This window comes from Schistocerca nitens, chromosome 2 (genome assembly GCF_023898315.1).
Source record: "Schistocerca nitens isolate TAMUIC-IGC-003100 chromosome 2, iqSchNite1.1, whole genome shotgun sequence".
Lineage (NCBI taxonomy): Eukaryota > Metazoa > Arthropoda > Insecta > Orthoptera > Acrididae > Schistocerca > Schistocerca nitens.
This window is the reverse complement of record NC_064615.1, coordinates 460086342-460108105: the sequence shown is the minus strand read 5'-3', so window position 1 is coordinate 460108105 and position 21764 is coordinate 460086342. Positions and strand designations below refer to the sequence as shown.

The following is a 21764-nucleotide window of genomic DNA, read 5'->3' as shown; positions in this document are numbered from 1 at the left end:
CATATCTAGACGTATCGCCGGGCGGGATTAGCCGACCGGTCTAGGCGCTGCAGTCATGGACTGTGCGGCTGGTCCCGGCGGAGGTTCGAGTCCTCCCTCGGGTATGGGTGTGTGTGTTTGTCCTTAGGATAGTTTAGGTTACGTAGTGTGTACGCTTATGGACTGATGACCTTAGCAGTTAAGTCCCATAAGATTTCACACACATTTGAACATTTTTCCAGACGTATCAGGGGTCCCACATCACTCCAACTGCACACGCCCCAAACCATTACAGTCCCCTGCAGACATGCCGAGTCCATGGATTTATGAGGTATCCGCTAGGTACAATTTGAAGCGAGACCCGTTAGACCAGGCAACATGTTTCCAGTCGTCAATAGTCCAATGTCGATGTTGACGGGCCCAGGCGAGGCGTAAACGTGTCGTGCAGTCATCAAGGCTACATCGATGATGCTTCGTTGAATGATTCGCACGCTCACGCTTGTTGAAATCTGCAGCAATTTGCGGAAGGGTTGCAATTCTGTCACGTTGAACGATTCTCTTAAGTCCTCGTTGGTCCCGTTCTTACAGGATCTTTTTCCGGGCGCACCTATGTCCGAGATTTGATGTTTTACCGGATTCCTGATATTCACGGTACACTCGTAAAACGGTCGTACAGGAAAATCCCCACTTCATCCCTACCTAGGCGATGCTGGGTCCTATTGCTCAAGAGCTGGCTGTAACACCACGTCCAAACTCACTTAAATCTTGAGACCTGCCATTGTAGCAGCAGTAACCGATCTAACAACTGCACGAGACACTTGTTGTTTTATATAGGCATTGCCGACCGCAGCGTCGTATTCTGCCTGTTCACATATCTCTGTATTTGGTTCAAATGGCTCTGAGCACTACGGGACTCAACTTCTGAGGTCATCAGTGCCCTAGAACTTAGAACTACTTAAACCTAACGAACCTAAGGACATCACACACATCCATGCCCGAGGCAGGATTCGAACCTGCGACCGTAGTGGTCGCGCGGTTCCAGACTGTAGCGGCTATAACCGCTCGGCCATCTCGGCCGGCTATCTCTGTATTTGAATACGCATGCCTATACCAATTTCTTTGGCGCTTCAGTGTATTTTCGTCACTTAATCATCTTATAATTTTGGACGCTTGATTTCTGAGACGAGCTCTTCAATTCCATTTTTCGGTTATCTGTAATACAAATTTTGTGAAAACTTTTGGCCGGCCGCGGTGGCCGAGCGGTTCTAGGCGCTTAAATCCGGAACTACGCGGCTGCTACGGTCGTAGGTTCGAATCCCGCCTCGGGCATGGATGTATGTGATATCCTTGTGTTAGTTAGGTTTAAGTAGTTCTAAGTTTAGGGGACTGATGATCTCAGATGTTTAGTCCCATAGTGTTTAAAGCCATTTGAAGCATTTTGAAAATTTTTTCTTTCGTGATGTGACTTCTGCCGTCGTTCTGTACGTCCTAGTATCAGTTTTATTGCGCCAGAAATGATTGTTTGTAGATTTGGCCGATCAACGATATTTCGTGCTTGTTAGATTCTTTGCTGACGCAAAAGTGGTGAAGAAGAGCGCTGATGTTAAGTGCGGGCGGTGGCGGCTGGGAAGAAGGACTGCGGAAGTGGGTCAGGCGGCGCAGTCCGCTGTGTGACCCTGGCTGCGCTGCGCCGAGCTGAGCCGGTGCTGGGTACCCTGGTACCGGCGCGCGGTCCCGTAAGCCTAAGGGTCGCCGCTCAATGGGTTACGCAAGGCGAGAGCAGCCGTGCGGGAGGCCGGGGGAACAACACTTCGTCACAAACACTCTGCGCGAGTGGACGTTCTGTCCGAGACCAGTTGGCGCTCGAGCCGGCGTTCCAGCTGCTGAAACTCTTCGTCCTGTAGCGTCCGTCAGCTCGTCCATGTCAATGTCCGTTGAGAGGCAGGTGACGAAGATTTGCGTAACATTTACTAGCTACTCTTCACTCCCCCTTGCATTTTTTTGTAATTCATCTATAGTTATTTTTGCAACGACAGTGTACTCCAAAGAACACGTTGGCGGTTGTATCCGTTACGTAGTACAGCTTTTCTGAATTCTCTGTGCAAACCAAATGCAGTCTGTTGCAGGAGAAATAGCGTGTATTCACGGATATGACAAGAATGATCATTCGACGCCAAAAAGTCTAGTAATACGGCGTCTAAAATGCGTATCTTAAGATCTATGAGCACTTGCTCATCTTCGCTGCTGTGAAATACATCTCTTATACGGAATAAGTGCTCATAGTCCGCCCCCGAAAGCTGAGTGGTCAGCACGACAGACTGTCAATCCTACGGGCCCGGGTTCGATTCCCGGCTGGGTCGGAGATTTTCTCCGCTCAGGGACTGTTGTGTTGTCCTAATCATCATCATTTCATCCTCATCGACGTGCAAGTCGCCGAAGTGGCGTCAACTCAAAAGACTTGCACCAGGCGAGCGGTCTACCCGACGGGAGGCCCTCGTCACACGCCATTAAAATTAATTAATTAGTGCTCATAGCTCTTGATTTTTCCAATTTAGAGCCTATGTTTCCTTGAGAATTTTTTCTTGTTTTAATCCATATTACCTCCTCCCTAAATATGGAAAGCAAAGAGCTTTATTTCACAGTATCGAAGATGGAGAAGTGATCATAGCTCTTAAAATATGCATTTTAGAGCCTCTGTTTACTAGACTTTATTGCTTGGAAGGATCGTTTCTGTTGTATCCCTAAATATTGAGCACACCTCGTGGGACACCCTCTATAATGAAAAGAGAGCTAAACACGGAAAAAACGTAACTCTAGGATTACGCTACAGTTTCCTATGTTACCACAACCTTTATTTCGTTTTAAGGTTCGTTAGCTTCGCCAATTCACAACCAAATTTTTTTTCAGCTAAAATTTCCAGTCTAATCGGTGTGTTCGCAGTGTAAAACTATTTTCTGACGTTTCTTTCCCATTTGCGGCAGCTATCTCGAAACGTACATAGACAACTGGCGTCAATTACCGAAGTATCTTTTGAGATGTCTCCTGTAGATAGCAACGAAACATCAGCAGCGTACTGTGCTCATTGCGCTTGAGGTATCCAATTTAGAGCCAATGTTTGCTTGAGAATTGTTTCTTGTTTCTGTCCATATTATGCATCCCAAAAATATGGAAACAAAGAGTTTTACGAGGGTCTCATATAGAATATAGCCCGCTCTTGGTGCCATTTATAACATTAGCTAAGCATTCCATTTTCATGTGCAGTCGACGATAAAATTAGACGTGTGTGGTCGAGGATGTTTAGCTGTAATACAAAACAGGGAGAGAGCGGGATAGGATCACACCGTCAGAAAAGTGTGAGGCTATGCTGGAGATGAATTCATCAGCACAACCAAAAACTGGAGGGGCGTGGCGTAGGGCAGTATCATATTCGAACCCAGATGTGCTAAACCGAAAGAGCATGTGCGAAACCCCTACCTGGAGATGGTAGAGATTAACTGAGCAACTTCTGACACATCCAGCTAACAGTGAAATACTCGAGGGATAGGCGAAGACTATAAAATCTCACGTGTATTGTCGAGGATGTTGGTTGTGCTACAAAGCAGAGACAGAGCAGGATAGGATCACATTGTCAGAAAAGTTTCGTGCGCCTAAAATAAAACAAATAACAGTAGATCCATTCCTTCTCGTTGGGAGCTTCTACGGAAGCATTTCTAAGACCAAAATGCGGGAGAGAAAGCATACGATTCCGACGCAGTGGTGTCAGAATATCTGCGTAGACCTACCTTAGTTACGAAGTTTCGTGTGAAATATAACCCGCTCTTGGTGCCATTCCATTTTCATGCGTAGTCGGGCTGTGAATTCTTAATCAACTCCTTCGCAGTACAAACACTGAAATGCGCCTATTCGGCGTCTACGACAAGTCTGCAGAGTGGTCAACTAGAGCAGAAAGCCGCAACCGGGGCGAGGAGCAAGAGCTCTGGGTACTTACTCGGGATGTGTCCGTTGGTCTTGAGATGTCCGTTGGCATGGTGGTGGTTGTGGTTGTGGTGGTGGCTGTTCCTCATGTTGGACGTGCTCTGCTGTGGCTGCATTTCAGGCGCCGACAGCGCACAGCTTCATGTTCCGGTCACCACCTCTTTCGCAGATCACTTCCGCCCGGCTGATCTCGTCTCGCAACCTCAAAAAGAACTCGGAAAGATAACACAGCTGTACAGCACCAGCTAATTTCCTTTCCTACTGGCACGTCGCCAATCACTCTCAGATGATTGGCGGTACTGAGGGAACTGGTAGCCTAAATTAACACAAAAACATTACTTCTCAGAGTGAAGGTCGTTAGCAAACACAACTGCGCAACTTGGCGTGACGCACGGTCAAATTAAAAAAAAAATCACGCTTAACGAGACTTTAAAACACCAGTCTTATCGTCTCTGTATATCGTGAGCCTTCACACCGGCTGGATCCTCAATGTAAACAAATGCAGAATCGAGCCCGCCGGCACCCGCGACCGGTACGGTTTCGTCCACCGCGTGACGACTGCCTGACCGAAGTCGCGTCGAGGGTGGTGTCGTCGTCGCGGAGCGCGCCCGCGGTTCGGTGCCTGTGTTAACGCCGGCCGTGCCGCAGTGGGTGGTGGGTTCTTCGCGTGCCGCGGTCCGCGTCCGCCCGCCGACTTGCCCGCGCTGCCGCCAGAGAGCGACTGCCTCGGCCCGCTGAGCCTTCACGGCAGCAGCCGCGCGTTCCCACAGCGCACACCAGGAGGCAGCACCACCTGTCCTGCCGTGCGATTCTAGACCCGAGTACGGCTCACAGGGCAGGAGCGAGCGTAGGGTACAGCGTATCTGTCAACGCCAAATCGGGATTGTCAAGCGACTTTTGCATACACCTACATCCTCAAGCGATATGTCAGTGTATGGCGAATGGCACGTCGTCTGATAGCACTATCTGATTCCTCCTTCTCAGAGCGCGGGGAAAATTGGTTCAAATGGCTCTGAGCACTATGGGACTTAACTTCTAAGGTCATCAGTCCCCTAGAACTTAGAACTACTTAAACCTAACTAACCTAAGGACATCACACACATCCATGCCCGAGACAGGATTCGAACCTGTACCGTAGCGGTCGCGCGCTTCCAAACTGTAGCGCCTAGAACCGCTTGGCCACCCCGGCCGGCAGGGGCAAAATTGGCAACAGACCTTTCTATTAGCTGTAATTTCTAGAATTTTCTCGTTCTGGTCGTTTCGCGAGACGGTGGAAGTAAACGAGGCCAACGGCAGTGGTAACACCGGTTCCCGTCAGACCACCGAAGTTAAGTGCTGTCGGGCTGGGCTAGCACTTGGATGGGTGACCATCCGGTCTGCCAAGCCCAACTCGGCAAGCGGGGTGCACGCAGCCCTTGTGAGTCAAACAGAGGAGCTACTTCATTGAGAAGTAGCGGGTCCGGTCTCGTAAACTGACATGCGGCCGGGAGAGCGGTGCGCTGACCATATGCCCCTCCATATCTGCATCCAGTCACGCCTATGGGCTGAGGACGACACGGCGACCGATCGCTACCGTTGGGCCTCCAAAGGCCTGTTCGGACGGAGTTTATATATATTCAAGATCCGATCAGTCGATAAATGGAATCCGCACTGAAAATCTATCTGTCTATCTATCGCTTGCGCCTTGTCCCGCGGGTACCCAGGGTCGGCCATGGTTAATCGGATTTGGCATGTTCATTTTAATGGGTGGCCGGATGCCCTTCCTGCCACTACCCCGTACCCCCCAGGACGGAAATAGTTTACCCCAACTGTCTGTGTCTAGTGGAATCCATGAAAGAGTGTGAATGTGTTCAGATGTCTGCGAGCTGTGTAATTGAGGCGGAACGTGGGGACCAGCCCGGTATTCACCTAGCGGGATGTGGAAAACCGCCTAAAAACCACATCCAGGCTGGCTGGCACACTGGCTCTCGTCGGTAATCCTCCGGGCGGATTCGATCCGGGGGCCGGCGCGTCTACCCGACTCCAGGAACCAAGAACTGTGTGTGTGTGGGGGGGGGGGGGGGGGGGGGCTAGGGAAATCAAAAGTGTTTTATTTGCAACATTTAGCTACACCTTGCAACTACTTGTCTACGTAGTCGCCGCCCCGGCATTGACATTTGTCCTAGCTTTTCCCCAATTCTGTACGCTGGTCAGCAGCTCGTTTTCTGTACCGACCTGCTTTCCTCGTAGCCAGCGGATCGTGTGAGCAAGAAGATAAAAATCAGACCAAGTCCGCTGGCGCATGGCGGGTTATCAAACACTTCCCGTCGAAAACGCTGCAGGAGCTTCCTTGTTGCAGCTGCAGTCTGCGGCCGAGCATTGTCATGAAGAAGGACGATCCCCGATGACAACATTTCTCTACGTTTGTTCTGAATTGCCCTTCGTAGACGATCTTGTCAAATCGCCTGATCCATTCGCTAAATAATATCACTGGCTGATACACCTTTCGTTCCCTGAGCTCCTGCATTACTGTGTAAGACGTGTATACTTCTATTGTCAAACCACAATTTATGAAAGATGTTTATATTTTATTAATATGATTAAGTAGGAATAATTAATATTTGTCATTTTGGAAATAATTGTGGTAGCAGGGAATGTCTGCACCAAAGTATTGTTGGCTGAAGAGACCGCACATTGATATAATTTTAAAAAGGGCTGAACAGACTACGTATGGATACATTTTAAGAAATGAGCGGGAAAGACCGGGCATTGATATATTTTGTAATGGTAGCAGGGATTGTCTGCACCAGAAACCATTGTTGGCGGGAGAGACAGCACTTTAGCGTTCGTAGGAAGTCAGTAGCAAGCGAGCTGTGAAGCGATTCGGTAGCCGGTCTGAAGCGAGAGGTTGAGAGGAGCGGTGTGCCTGCAAGCCACCAGTTATGATTTACAAGAGATTATAAACGGATGTAGAGAGGCATCAGCTAACTATTATCTTAAGAGGAACTAATATTATTGCATCTTTTTTTTTTTTTTTTTGAGAAACTCAAGACTACTTAAGGTATGTTTACGCAATGCTAGTTAATAAGTAAGTCCCATTTGAATGTTTGTAAAATCATTTCATTGGTTCAAAAAAATGGTTCAAATGGCTCTGAGCACTATGGGACTCAACTGCTGAGGTCATAAGTCCCCTAGAACTTAGAACTACTTAAACCTAACTAACCTAAGGACAACACACACATCCATGCCCGAGGCAGGATTCGAACCTGCGACCGTAGCGGTCGCGCGGTTCCAGACTGTAGCGCCAGAACCGCTCGGCCACCAGCGGCCGGCAATCATTTCATTACCAGCAGTAAATATTTGAAGAAACGTTTTCAGAATATAATTAATTTTTGCCAGAAATGTTGCATTACTGATTACAATCCATCCTAAAAACCATCAACTTAAAACTTTGCAAAATGTTATTGTTGTTAAGAAAAAGTTTAACTATTAATTACGTAACTTCAGTCAAATAAATGAATAACGTCAGCTTTGCTATTAAAGAATCACGTCAGCTTTGGTAATAAATACAGCCACTTATTATGACAGCCCACCAGCAGCTAATAGAGTATAGTAAAACAGAGTAAGTATATTCATGTCGCAGTTCGATGTAGCAGTCAGATGGCGATCCAGTAACAGTAAAAATGTTAAGGAACAGTTTTGGGTTATTGCAAGTAACGACTGAGGACCACGACGACGACACATTCTATGTTTCGTCGAAATGATCAGCAAATCACTTTTAATAGGCAGCATTTAAATATGTATGCGAAGATTGCACTTATTATTATTGGGAAAGAGAGTTAATTTCAAAGGGAAGATTTAATTTGTTATTATTAAGCAAGAGATAGAAATCCTAAGGGAAGGTTTCATAGGTTATTGTAGAAGGGAAGGTTGCGTAACAAAAGAGATTAGAGGAAACGGGAAAGTTTCAACTGACATTGTACGTCCTGCTTCAAAGTTCCTGTACCGCTGCCACACATTGCTGTCACGCATGACGGTTAAGTTATGTGGGTTGCATGAAATCAGGTGGAACGCCCAGACTGAAGAAATCGAATGATAGTACGCACTTCAGACTTGGAGGGAGACACTATTGTTATGGCATTTTTACGTACGCACTGTGCGTTCAGAACTGAATAGTTCGTCGTGACGCGATCGATGGGTAATCTATCTGCTCAGAGCTTCATTAGATTTTCACTGTGGTTTGAACGTCTCTACCGACTAGACGTTGAAAAAAAAATAGTCCTCGTATGTTAGCCGACTCCATCCGGGAAATGATGTCTGCGAATGTAAACAGAAAAAAACTTCTGCGTGATGGGTACGCCTGTTTTGTAGCGTTTGCCGCTGAAGTTTGATGAGCACATCCGTAACGCTTTACCGCCGCCTAAGCGATCCTGTGACAAAATGCGCTCTTTTTTTAATAATGTCTGTCTCCTCTATTAATCCAACCTGTAGGTGTCACAGACTGATGAGAACAGGTCGAATCAGTATTCTGTAAGCCACTTCTTTCACGGATGTTACATTTTCTTAAGATTCTCCCTGCAAATGTCAGTCTGGCATCCGCTTTTCATACTGTTTGTTCTTTGTGGTCATTCTACTTAAGCTTGCTCTGGATAGATATTTTACTGTAGATACTGTTTCCACCGATCTGTCATCAATGATGTTGTTTAGTTCTACAGTAGCGTATTTCTTCTTCTACGTATTTATTTTCGCTCAGTGTCAACTGCCAGGGCCTGCACCATTCATTAGTCTTGTGGGAATCTTAAACAGCCTTCCGACGTTAAGCACTAGATCATTTACATATATCGTAAACAGTAACGTTCCTGTCATAATTCCTTATGGTGCTCCTGAAGTTGCCTTTACATCTGTCGATTTTGTTCTGTTAAAAGTAACGTATCGAGTTCAACCTCGGGTAGTCTTGAATTCAGTCGTAATGCGGTCCGATACTCGGAAAACTCTTAGAAGGAAGCGCGGGACTGGATCAAACGCCTTCCTGAAGCTAAGGAACACAGCACCAAGCTGAGCGCCGACGTCTGCAGTGCTGTGGATCTCACGGGGAAACGGAGTGAACTAAATTTCGCAAGATCTCTGTTTGCGGAATCTTTGTTGATTGTTAGAGAGGGAGTTTTCGTTCTCCAAGAGCGCTACTTGTATTTTGCGGTGACATCGAAACTGTAAGGTATTGCAAGGGATAGTCACACGAAGCTTTCACTGTCGCTTCTACATAACCAAAGTGCGGCGGTGAAACTTGGTGATGGTATTGGTCCTCCTGCACTCGTTACCCCTCTAATCTGACACATTTTTCCTTGCGATGGGTGATTTAGCGAAGACTTCCTTGTAGTAGTCTGCATTTTGACTGCAAAGGAAACGTCTACCCCTAAATTCACTGAGTCATCGTCGTTCTGGAAATGTGTGCCACGAAGTGCTTTCTTGAATGGAAGAATGAGGAAGAAGCCGTTGGGTGACATGGACGAACAGTGGGGACGAGGCAAAATCTGGTATTCCGAAGAAGCAGCATATGTGACTCTGTGCTCGTGCTGTGGAGAATGAGATGGGGCGCTTCCTTGGACAGCTTCCCACAATAGTTCGTCTTAATTGCCTTGACCCCTACTGAGTTCGAAAAAAAACAACAGTCAGCATCATTCTTCCCGGGTCTTCGCCTTTTTCGACGCTGGTGGCTCCACATGTTTCCACTGATTGCTTTGCTCCTTTGGTTGAGGGTCACAATCGCAAACCCAGCACTCACCCTTGTTGATTAGACTGAAACGTCTATAGAGAATCGTTTCATAAGACATTTTATCGATTTTATCTTGTTCACATCTCATTTTCTACACCGCTCATCCGCGGTGTACTCCTTCAAACTCGCCCAGAAGGACTGAACAGTGAGAGTGATATAATCTGTACTCTGCATCAGAAATTCTATATGCAATGTTGTATCCATTACTCATCCTGTGTAATCCACACCAATATTTATATAATGACAACCTATGTTATCATGTTCACTCCTTTACCTTGTCTTCTGTACGAAGGAATGAGAGAGTACCTGTATTTTTTCGTATTTATGAAGCATGTGGCACTCTAGCTGCTTCCTATCTGCTGGTGGTACAGGAAAACCACCGGCGCAACGACATCTATCCCCACTATCCGTGTGTGTTATGTCGGGTGCGGAAATGACTCCTCTGGTACTTCCGGTTCACCTGGGTGGTTCTCTAGGTGCTATCGCCAGAAGGATACTCTGCTGCTGGCTGTTAGTGAGTTCGATTCGTAACTCTTATAGCACCGTCTTGCTACTTTAAAGCGATTGTGAATGTGTAAGTTCTTCAGCCTAACTGAAGCGATTTTTTCACTTCACTGGGTTGTATTCAATTGAAAGTATAATGCTTCTCTACTGTTAGGGGTTTCGATTTATTCTGTAGCCTGGGTTTGCTCTGTCCCTTTGGAACAGTACCATGTGGAATGTTCGTCATGATGATTAACAAGTTAGGACGATCTTTACCCTGTGTGAGCGTGAGAATGATTGTGTCTTCGTGTGCGTTAAGTTTGTTTCTATTCTAGTTTATGTGTCTATTCCTGCTACGGCTTTGTGTGTGATTAGATGTACGAATTTCCGCGTGCACTTTGTTCCACCTATTTCCACGTGTTCGTTAAGTGACCATCAGCTCGAATTTCTGTACCCCAAGATGTGATCTCAATTGACTTAAATGACCAACGTTTAACGTGCTATTTGAACAGCTACATCTTCATAATTTTATGGGAGTTTAGTAACCTCTTTTGTTGGTGAAGAGTGTGTGTTGCACGAACGAGTGGAGGATTCAGCTTTCCTGCTCTCGTTGATCTCTTCGCAGTTTCCTCATAATCTAGTCTAACTTTCATAGTGGTGTATTCGTTTCTCTGTAATTTCGCGATTTTTATCTGTTTCACCAAGGTGTTGCTCAGTGAGTAATCTATTCACTCATGTGTACTTCCAGTTTCGCCGTCTGTATTGTGGTGGCGAGTTCCCTATCTTATACTTGTTTCAGTTGTTCAGTCGGTATAAATATTTTTGTCGCAACTGCGCGTTTTTGGTCATGGTTCATTTCTCTCGTAACTCTATTTCATAAGAGCACAGTTTGAGTGCATGAGTCTACACGTTCCTTTTCCTCTTTCTCCACTTCCGGTATAGTTGATGACGATGAACGACGCTGTATCATTTTAACGTGTTCTGATGAGTTGTTTAATGCTCAGTCACCAGCCAGCTTCTAGCTTAGGATGTTCCCCCCTTTTATTCATAACTCTGTCAATTTAAGAAGAAATGTTCTCACTGAAAATTAATACTTTGTGTCCTGTCGTATTCTTTCTGAGTTACCACGCAGTCACCTTCATTGTAAAATAAAGTGGGACGAGTGGTTATGTTTCTTCAGTATGTTTCATAGAAATGAAACGTAATTTGACAAAGGGGTCTCATCACTGAAGTGCACAGTCCATACTTTAATAAGTTCATGCTTATTTTATTGTGTGATTACATGTTTGATTTCGCATAATTTGACTGAGTTAAATGAAAGCGAATAATTTCCAGGTATCCAGTCATAAGAAGTTTTCCCGTTCGGTCTGACGTTTATTGTGTAAAGAAGGATTTGGTAGAGGAGGGGGGGAGGGGGAGTTTGGAACGCTTAAGGGCTCTAGGAGGAGGTTATCAGTGCCGTGGTAGTTAGGCAGTTACGGAGGTTATGTGGGTTGGCCTGACAAGCTGCAACTTTTCCACTGCTGCCTCAGCTCGGCGGCCTTTGTGAGTGGATGTGAGCAGTCGTGGGACCCAGCCGGCACGAACTTTGTGAAATTGGCACTGTCGTGCGAGATGTTCAGAAGTGATTCACGACTGATTTTCACTTTGTCTCGTGTCGCCTCCATTATAACACGTCGGTCCTCGACCGAGCGAGGTGGCGCAGTGGTTAGCACACTGGACTCGCATTCGGGAGGACGACGGTTCAATCCCGTCTCCGGCCATCCTGATTTAGGTTTTCCGTGATTTCCCTAAATCGCTTCAGGCAAATGTCGGGATGGATCCTTTGAAAGGGCACGGCCGATTTCCTTCCCCATCCTTCCCTAACCCGAGCTTGCGCTCCGTCTCTAATGACCTCGTTGTCGACGGGACGATAAACACTAAATCTCCTCCTCCACGTGGGTCCTCGAATACCGACTCCCGGTTCTTCACAGGGAGATGGGCTGCTACTCGAATCTCCGACATTTAGCCTTGTCTGACTCACCAGAAGCGCCTGCGGCGCGTGACCAGTGTTCCCGTACACTTCCACCAAAGCAGCACGGGCTGTCGCAGAGTTGTTTCCTTTCAGACGCAGAACACGAATCATCGCACCACACTGCACTTTGTTAGTGGACCGTGCCGCTCAGTTTTGGTTGGTCCAGAGGCGTGCTACGGTATTGTGGCGCGGGGATTTGTATTCTGAAGGGTCAAGGAAACTGGTACGCCTTCCTAATATCTTGTAGTGCCCCCGCGAGCACGCAGAAGTGCCGCAACGTGACGTGGCATGGACTCGACTAATGTCTGAAGCAGTGCCAGAGGGAACTGACACTGTGAATCCTGCAGGGTTGTCCATAAATCCGTAAGAATACGACGCACGGTGCAAGGCATCCCAGATATGCTCAGTAATGTTCATGTCTGGGAAGATTGGTGGTCGGCGGAAGTGTTTAAAAACAGAAGAGCGTTCCTGGAGCCACTCTGTAGCTTATCCGTCGGTGTTGACGGGCCCATGCGAGACGTGCAGCTTTGTGTCGTGCAGTCATCAAGGGTACACTAGTGGGCCTTCGGCTCCCAAAGCCCTTATCGATAATGTTTCGTTAAATGGTTCGCACGCTGACACTTGTTAATGCCCAGCACTGAAATCTGCAGCAATTTGCGGAAGGGCAGAACTTTGTCACATTGAACGATTCTCTTCAGTCGTCATTGGTCCTGTTCTTGCAGGATCCTTTTCCAGCAGCAGCGATGTCGGTGATTTTATGTGTTACCAGACTCCTGATTTTCACGGCACACCCGGGAAATGGTTGTACGGGAAAATCTTCACTTCATCGGTACCTCGGAGGTACTGTGTCCCATCGCTCGTGCGCCGACTATAACACATCAAAGTCACTTCAATCTTGATAACTTACCGTTGCAGCAACAGTAACCAATCTGACAAGTGAGCCAGACACTTGTTGCGGACCGCAACGCCGTATTCTACGTGTTTATATATCTCTGTACTTCAATACGCATGCCTATACTAGTTTCTTTGGCGCTTCAGTGTATGTGTATTAGGACTGTAGTCCTGTATGTGCAACACAAAAAAGAACAAATTACGTAACTTCTTTTTCTCGGCACGATAATGAAAACTTCATGACTACCTCTCACACACGTGATCGCCTTGTTTCTACACATTTGTTTATTAGTAACAGCAATGGTGAGTGATTCTGACAGCTTCAGACGGACATCGAAATAAATGAAAGGAGGAAAAGTTCCTTATTATACATTGTTACTGTAAATAAATTTCCAAAAATTCTCCAAACAAATCTTAAATAATCCTTTAAAATTTTCTGAAAATGAATGAAAATTCTTCAAGACCGCGCTAGCTGCTTAGAGGTTTATTTTTTAGGCATCTCAACCGGTTTCACATGATTGTAGGTGCATCTTGAGCTGATAATAACTTCTCAGTATGCAAGACTAGAGAGAATGTACCATATCCAACATTCAAGTTTTAAACCGATTAGTTGCTTAACGTCTTAAAACGCTTATCATCGGATAGTTAAAATCGTAATTATACGCCGTAAGATGAACGTCGAAAGCGTCGAAACTTGTGCTCCAATAAAATGCAAAGCTGTGTTATAATACACTCAGGATCTAAAAAAGTTGCCCTGAAATGCATCTCCCCTAAAAGAGGAGTGCAGTTAGCATATACACGGTCTCCGTCAGGTGGATAAAACAACTGTTCGTGTGGTTCACCAATAAAACTGTGCTACGACAGCGGCGAAGGAGCTATGATAGCTCAGGATGATCATGCGGTGATAAATTCTTGCATCCTGGTACTGAGAGTCCACCTTGTGTGGAATCTATTAGAGAGGGTTGTTAAGGCAGCCGTACGGTAGAAGAGATCACTAAGAGTAGTGATACGAAAGGTCTAATTAGGTACGAGGCGCTTTGTGTATTGAAGAACACCGAGGCACAGTGCAATAAACAGCTAGCACCATATGAATAATCAGCGTGCATGTATGGACACTGATTTACAAGTGTAACGTGGGAGAACGCTGCCAGTCAGTCCCTTGAATGTACGCACATTTTGAGTCTCGTAGAACTGCAGATACGATTCATGAGGGCGTACTGAAAAGTAATGCCTCAGGATTTTTCATGTGAAAACTCTTAAAGCTTTTCAAGTAAAACAAACATTATTAAAATTCTACATCTTTATTCTTCATGTGTACATATTGGGAGCCCTTTATCGCTAGAGGGCCCTGAATTGTAGAGTGTAACGTGGCGTTGGGCGACGTAACTATCTCAGTGCATGAGAAACTGCGTGTTACAGTTGAGTTTAGAATTCTAAGAGTTCTTCCACACATAGAGCACCCTCTCCTTCAGCACGACAACGCCAGACTACACACGAGCGCTGCGAATCTGGAACAATCCGAGACCTTGGATCCACTGTCATCGATCGTCCTCCATGCACTCCCGACTTGGTCCCATCCGATTTTCATCTTCTTTCCAGAACTTACAAAACACCTTCGAGGGCTTCACTTTGACAGTGAGAGTTTGTGGCTCCTCAACAAAACAACCAACCATTCTACAATGACGGCGCCAACGAAGTGGTCTCTCGTTGGCAGAAACGTATTCGTCGCCAGGGTACCTATGTTGAGAAAGAAATATGAAAACATGAAGAGTAAAGACGTGGAATGTCAATAACGTTTGTTTTATTGAAAAAGCTTAAAGAGTTTTCTCACAAAAAACCTCGGAGGCATTACTTTTCAGCAAACCCCTCGTATTTATGACCGATCGAGTCATTTCCACAGCATTACATAAATTTCCAAACTATTGTGCTTATTCTGCGGTAGTTACATCAGGAAAGCTGGAGGACTGTAGAACCGCACATAGGCGGGCGGCCCGCTCGACCCGTTGCGCGGCCGCAGCGGCAGCTCGGCTCACTTCTCAGTCGCGTGTCCTGGTTCACATCTCTGCGGTTTCCGCTACGATGCCGGCGGACTCACACGACGCGGCGCGACAACACGCGACACCGCGATCTCTTATATTTCCTCTGTTCGACTGTATTCAGTCATTTTCGTAACAAATCCGAGGAACATTTCTCACAGACAGCGCGGTAAATGTATCGATAGATATTTAGCGACAACAACACTTATTTAAGAAAAGCTACCGGCTGTAACCAAAGTGACGCTAATAATTACCACATTGCGGACGGGTACCGGGTTTACTCGCGTTTGGCGCGCCATCCGTTAGGGAGGGATCTCAGATAAACTTGTGTTTCCTACAAGCTGTCTATAGATGTCATCTGCTGTGAAATATTTCAACTACTTCGTCAATTTAGATGCTTGCATCACTAGTCAACGTATCGAACTTGCATGCCTTCATATACTTTTCGCTTACTAATATTTCTAATTGTACTTTGATATTTCAAATATTTCCTATTTTCCTCTTGAAGCTCCTCCTGCTTTCAGAGATGGTTCTAATCAGAAAACGAAAGGAAGTGGTCGAATCTCAATTTTTTTTCTTATAAAACCAGTCATAGATCACAAAATTTTGTAATTCTGTAATTCTGTCAGAGACAGCAAAGGACTTGCAAGAGCAGTTGAACGGAATGGACAGTGTCTTGAAAGGAGGGTATAAGATGAAAATCAACAAAAGCAAAACGAGGATAATGGTATGTAGTCGAATTAAGTCGGGTGATGCTGAGGGAATTAGATTAGGAAATGAGACACTTAAAGTAGTAGGAGTTTTGCCATTTGGGGAGCAAAATAACTGATGATGGTCGAAGTAGAGATGATATAAAATGTAGACTGGCAATGGCAAGGAAAGCGTTTCTGAAGAAGAGAAATTTGTTAACATCGAGTATAGATTTAAATGTCAGGAAGTCGTTTCTGAAAGTATTTGTATGGAGTCTAGCCATGTATGGAAGTGAAACATGGACGATAAATAGTTTGGACAAGAAGAGAATAGACGCTTTCGAAATGTGGTGCTACAGAAGAATGCTGAAGATTAGATGGGTAGATCACATAACTAATGAGGAGGTATTGAAGAAAATTGCGGATAAGAGGAGTTTGTGGCACAACTTGACTAGAAGAAGGGATCGGTTGGTAGGACATGTTCTGAAGCATCAAGGGTCAACAATTTAGTACTTTAGGGCAGCATGGAGGGTAAAAATCGTAGAGGGAGACCAAGAGATGAATACACTAAGCAGATTCAGAAGGATGTAGGCTGCAGTAGGTACTGGGAGATGAAGAAGTTTGCACAGGATAGGGTAGCATGGAGAGCTGCATCAAACCAGTCTCAGGACTGAAGACCACAACAACAACAGATCACAAAAACTTTTATTAATCAAGTAGTTAATTTCGGTCAGCTATGACCATCTTCAGGGTTAAAAAATATAACATACAAAGGTAATTAGACGTACAATGTCTCCAAATTATATTAAATATAGGATCAGAAATAATTATTAGTAAACACGACAGGATTTCCGTACCAGGGTGATTTCAGTACAGTACGTAATTCGTGTCACTGCGTATGTAGATGTGATACAACCATATTAACCAGCTACGCGAGCTTCATTATGAAATCTGAAAAGCGCTGCATGACATTTTGCTCGTTTCTGCACACATGGTTGGGATTTGGTTTGTAGGATCAAGTTTAACAGATGGGTTGCGGAGGGACGATGTGCGCCCTTGGAGTAAGGGTTTTTATGGTCCGTCGTCTTAGAAAGCTGCAGATTTTATTCAACGATCGACTTCATTGTATAATGACGCTATGTAATTTTGTAGTGCAGCTAGTGCCCCTTCCCTACTACATTTTGTTGCATAATACATAAAAACGGTAATCTACTAGGGAACATTTTGGAAAATTAATGAGAAAAGAATATTATGAGATCTGACATGCCATAGCGACATAAGCTCGTCGCTGTGATTATTAGTCGACCACAATAGACATTCAAGTCTATGTGGTTGCGCGAGAAACAACATAACCTCGTCTTTGAGTTGTTTACAGTGTTAGAGACAATAAATTATTGAGTAGTTGCAAGATGGTTAAGAGAAAAGGGCCTGTTTGGGACTTTTTCAATGTAGAATGGAAAGGAGTAGCGTGTAAATATTGTTTTAAGGAATATAGTCACATTCCAACAAAATGGAAAAGCATATAAAAAAATGTTTCAAGTGCCCTCAAAATTTGAAAAAAGTGCTTGGTTAGGTTTAGTGATTGAGGACGACATAATATAAGTAAATCACTACCTACAGGCTAGCTGCTTCATATAAACTATACTTTATATCAAAAATTATTTTAAATCATGGCCGGCCGAAGTGGCCGATCGGTTCTAGGCGCTACAGTCCGGAACCGCGCGACCGCTACGGTCGCAGGTTCGAATCCTGCCTCGGGCATGGATGTGTGTGATGTCCTTAGGTTAGTTAGGTTTAAGTAGTTCTAAGTTCAAGGGGACTGATGACCTCAGCAGTTAAGTCCCATAGTGCTCTAAGCCATTTGATTTTTAAATCATGAGTGTCGTTTTCTTTTTCTATTATGTACTACCCCGACAATTGATCTCATTAAATATGTAAAAAGTTATGTTTACAGTGCAATTTATTTCTCCTAATAACTCTCCCCTAACTCTCAAGCAGATTTTTCAACTTTGTTACCTAACCACTGAAAAAGCACTGTTTCAAAATAACTTTTCCAGTACAAAATATCAGCTGATTTTTTTTTTATAAGTGCCGCTTATCAATAAACCTTTAAAACGCGTAAATGCCTCGGCATTTATGAATTTTGGGCATTTTCTCAGGCATTTCTCCTGGGCATTTGCCCAACTTACAAAGACCCAGACCGATGACCTCAGCAGTTTGGCCCCTTAAGACCTTACCACTACCACAAAGACCCAGGCGCTTTATATCTCTCGCTATGAAAAGTGTTCATTTTAAGCTGGACCTCACGCTCAGTTGTTTTGTTGATAAAAGCAGACCTTTTTTTTTCTTTTTGATGCGACAACTTGCCGTGAGGTCCAACATAAAATGAACATGTTTCACAACAAAAAGATTTTTTAAGACCTGAAGATGACAGCAAAGTCTATCGAAATCGGTTGCTTGAAATAAAAAAAATATTTATGCGATCTTGGATTTAGAATGTTTTTAGCAAGTAAAACATATCGCTCCTTCAGTCTTCTCAAAATGAGAAAATTCAGTCAGTATGAAGTGAATGGCCCATCATGTGAGGGGTGGATGCCAAGCTCTTCATCTATTGTATCTGTTTCATTGGAATCCGTTCCAGTTTCATCCGCCGTGTCAGTTTACGTATCATGGTCGCCGTCACGCGTTGCATATTCATCGTCATTCTATAGACAAACATCGAGTATTATATTCTTGGTTGCTTCTTCCATTAACCCATCTTTGCGCCAATATTCATTTTCAATTCTTTTTACATGTTCGCTAAATTTTAACCAGTCATGTTGGGTAATCTTAGATAAAGACTCATTAATTTCCAATATTTGTTTTAGGGTAATTAAATTAAAGGAGGAAACTTTTTCCGAAATTTTTTTGTTTCACTGTGTTCCAGATTTTTTCCACAGAGTTCAAATCGCATTGGTATGGTGGGAGTCTCAGTACGCCTATCACTTACTCTTAAAACTGCATCTGCTTTAAAAAAAAAAAAAAGCTTTGGCTTATTACAACGCACAGTTTGTGAAAGCTCATTTCTTGTTAAACCCTGTTCAAAAATAACTTTTTTCGGAGTGATCCATTCAGTTATGTCCTTTTTGGGAGTTGCAGCAATAAGAGTTTTATTTGTCTCAAGAATATGATGCAGTACGTTATCAAGAACAACAATATTACCAGATGAGACGTTGGGAATCCGTATCTCCTTTAGCCATTTGTGATAATTATCCAAATCGTGGTATTCTTGCGATTCGTATTTAGAATCACAGATTAATTTTGTTCCTTTGTGAAACCCATTGACCCACCAGCGTGCAGAATAACAGCTCTCGACTGCAGCGTTATTAGTTATTGCACCCTCGAATTTCTTCTGCTGCCAGCACTTTTTAGTGGTACCGTCAGCATGCGTCCACGTTTCAACCGTGAATACCACTGGTTTATTTCGTCTTTTTTCATTTTTTTAAAATTTCACTCAGGTAGTCCGCTCGCTTCTTAACAATGTTGGAAGGTTCTGTTAGAGTGGTTTTCATATCTTCACAGTTTTTGAAACGAAATGCCATGCCTTTCAAAAGTTTCGGGAACATTTCCCTTCCTCCCAGTAAATTTCTCTCAGTTTTTGAAAATAGAAGCAACTTTATTAGTGTTAGGCTTTCCTTCTTCTGATCATAAAACTTCAAAAATTTCCTCGAACGTTTGTTTTATTGAAGTCATCTGCACAAACTATTTTTATAGTACTATTTCGTTTTCTTGGAGTTTGAACTTGTGGACGCTTACTTAAAATCATTCAAATTGTATTTTACTTCTTTCCGACTTGCCTACCATTTTCTTACCCACAATATGGCTTTCTATAAAGGTACCATTACCTGACTCTGCTTTTTATTTCTTCCTAGCAGAACTGTACATCTTTGATTAAAAGCTCTTTTTATCTAAATGTGTGCACTTCCGTGACATCTTCCTATTAGGTTTAGTCATGATTGTGAATAACACCGCAGTGCACTACTGGCGATGTTCCACGATGACACGCTGAAGCACTTAGCAGTATATAGACAACTGATCTGAAAGCAGTAGCTGTGCGATACGTTTCCCTTCGTCATCATTGTCCTTGCTTACTGTAACGTCTCCGGCTGTTTCCGATAACGGCCACGAGAGACCGAGTGCAATGTCTTTAAAGTGCCAACATGTCTGGCGTAATAGTATCCATGGCACTCAGAAAAATTTTAAGATTCCATGACCAAGCCTGTTCAGCTAATTAATGTGACTGTACCATCTACATACGCAATGACATGAATTATTTAATGTACTGGATTCATTCAGCTACACAATTGCTGTCATGTTTGCTTATTATGTTTTCTGATTCAATATTTTATGTAGTTTGGAGACATTGTACATCAAGCGACCTTTGTATGTTACATTTTTTAGGTATGACGATTGACATAGCTGACCGAAATTAAATACCTGATTAATAAAAGTTTTTGTGACTCGTGACTGGATTTATAACAAAATAAAAATTTCTGGGTCGCTGTGAAACCTTATTGCGAAAATCTCCCTGCTCGTGAATCTAAAATACTTTCAAAGGTTTTGGACGATGGTTATCCAGAAGTTTCTAGCGAGAACAAAGAACCGGATGACTGTGAGAATGCATGCTTTTTTTTTTTAAGATTCTGTGGGCGACTCCAGTGACTGACATCATTAGGCCTGTAAAGAACCACAGGGTGGTGGTGTTTTTAAGTGATTCCGACGGTAACAATGAAAGTGATCCTGTTCTTGTGAATTATTCGTTTTGTCATAATGTTAAGAGACTGCCTGTGCGCCAGCACTTAGGGCCTAGGAAAATGGATGATATTGGAGTACAAGCAAACGGTATAAAAGATTTGTCTGGCCTAGTACACATCAGGCTAATACCACGTGACACCGCCTTAGCCTATCGAGGAAGGGAGTCCTCAGGTTCCTTCAGCAATATCTTGTGCAAGTGGACCAAATTATTCCGTGAATGTCTTGCTCGAGCTGAGAGAACGTATAAGAAACAACAGAATTCGTGGAACAGCAAATAATGGATTCTTCACGGAAACATACCGCCATCCTCTAATGGTCACTTCGAGTAGTCTTTAAAGTACCAGTGTGTTTTTGTTATCCAGCGTCGTTATATAATTGCCATGTGACTCCCAGCTTGGTTCGACTTCCTTTTTTTTTTCTCTTTTTCTTCGCCGAGATGCTATTTCTACGGTTTGCGTATGTATTTCGCTGTATATCTTGCCAACCAGCCGTCTTAGGTTGTTTGCAGATGATGCTGTCATTTATCGTCTTTTATACTCATCAGAAGATCAAAACAAATTGCAAACGGTTTAGAAACGATATCTGAATGGTGCGAAAATTGGCAGTTGAGCCTAAATAATGAAAAGTATGAGGTCATCGACATGAGTGCTAAAAGGAATCCTAAGCTTCGGTTACACGATAAATCAGTCTAATCTAAAGGCCATAAATTCAACTAAATACCTAGGAATTACAATTACGAACAATTTAAATTGAAAAGAACGCATAGAAAATGTTATGGGTAAGGCAAACCAAAGACAGCAGAACACTTAGAAAATGTAACAGGTTTACTAAAGAGACTGACTATAGTACGCTTGTCCGTCCTCTTTTGGAGTACTGCGCGCGGTTTGGGATCCTTATCGGATATCGAGAAAGTTCAACGAAGAGCAGAACGTTTTGTCTTATTGCGAGAGGGGAGAGGGGAGAGAGTGTGAAGGACGCATACAGACTCTGGGATGAACATCTTTAAAACAAAGATGTTTTTCGTTGCGGCGAAACCTCCTCACGAAATTTCAATCACCACCTTTCTCCTCCGAATGCGAAAATATTTTGCTGGTTCCGACATACATAGGCAGAAACGATCATTATAATAAAATAAGGGAAATCACAGCTCG

At 44.0% G+C, this 21764-nt stretch overlaps 1 protein-coding gene across 1 annotated transcript in view; it reads right to left on the bottom strand.

Moving 5' to 3' along the window:
- Positions 1-4618, bottom strand: part of LOC126236351 (calpain-9-like) — a 1155357-nt gene extending 1150739 nt beyond the window's left edge. The window contains exon 1 of the mRNA XM_049945582.1: positions 3968-4618. Coding sequence (XP_049801539.1) covers positions 3968-4070 — 103 coding nt within the window. The 5' untranslated portion in view covers positions 4071-4618. The remainder of the gene's footprint in view (positions 1-3967) is intronic.
- Positions 4619-21764: the final 17146 nt, after the last annotated feature.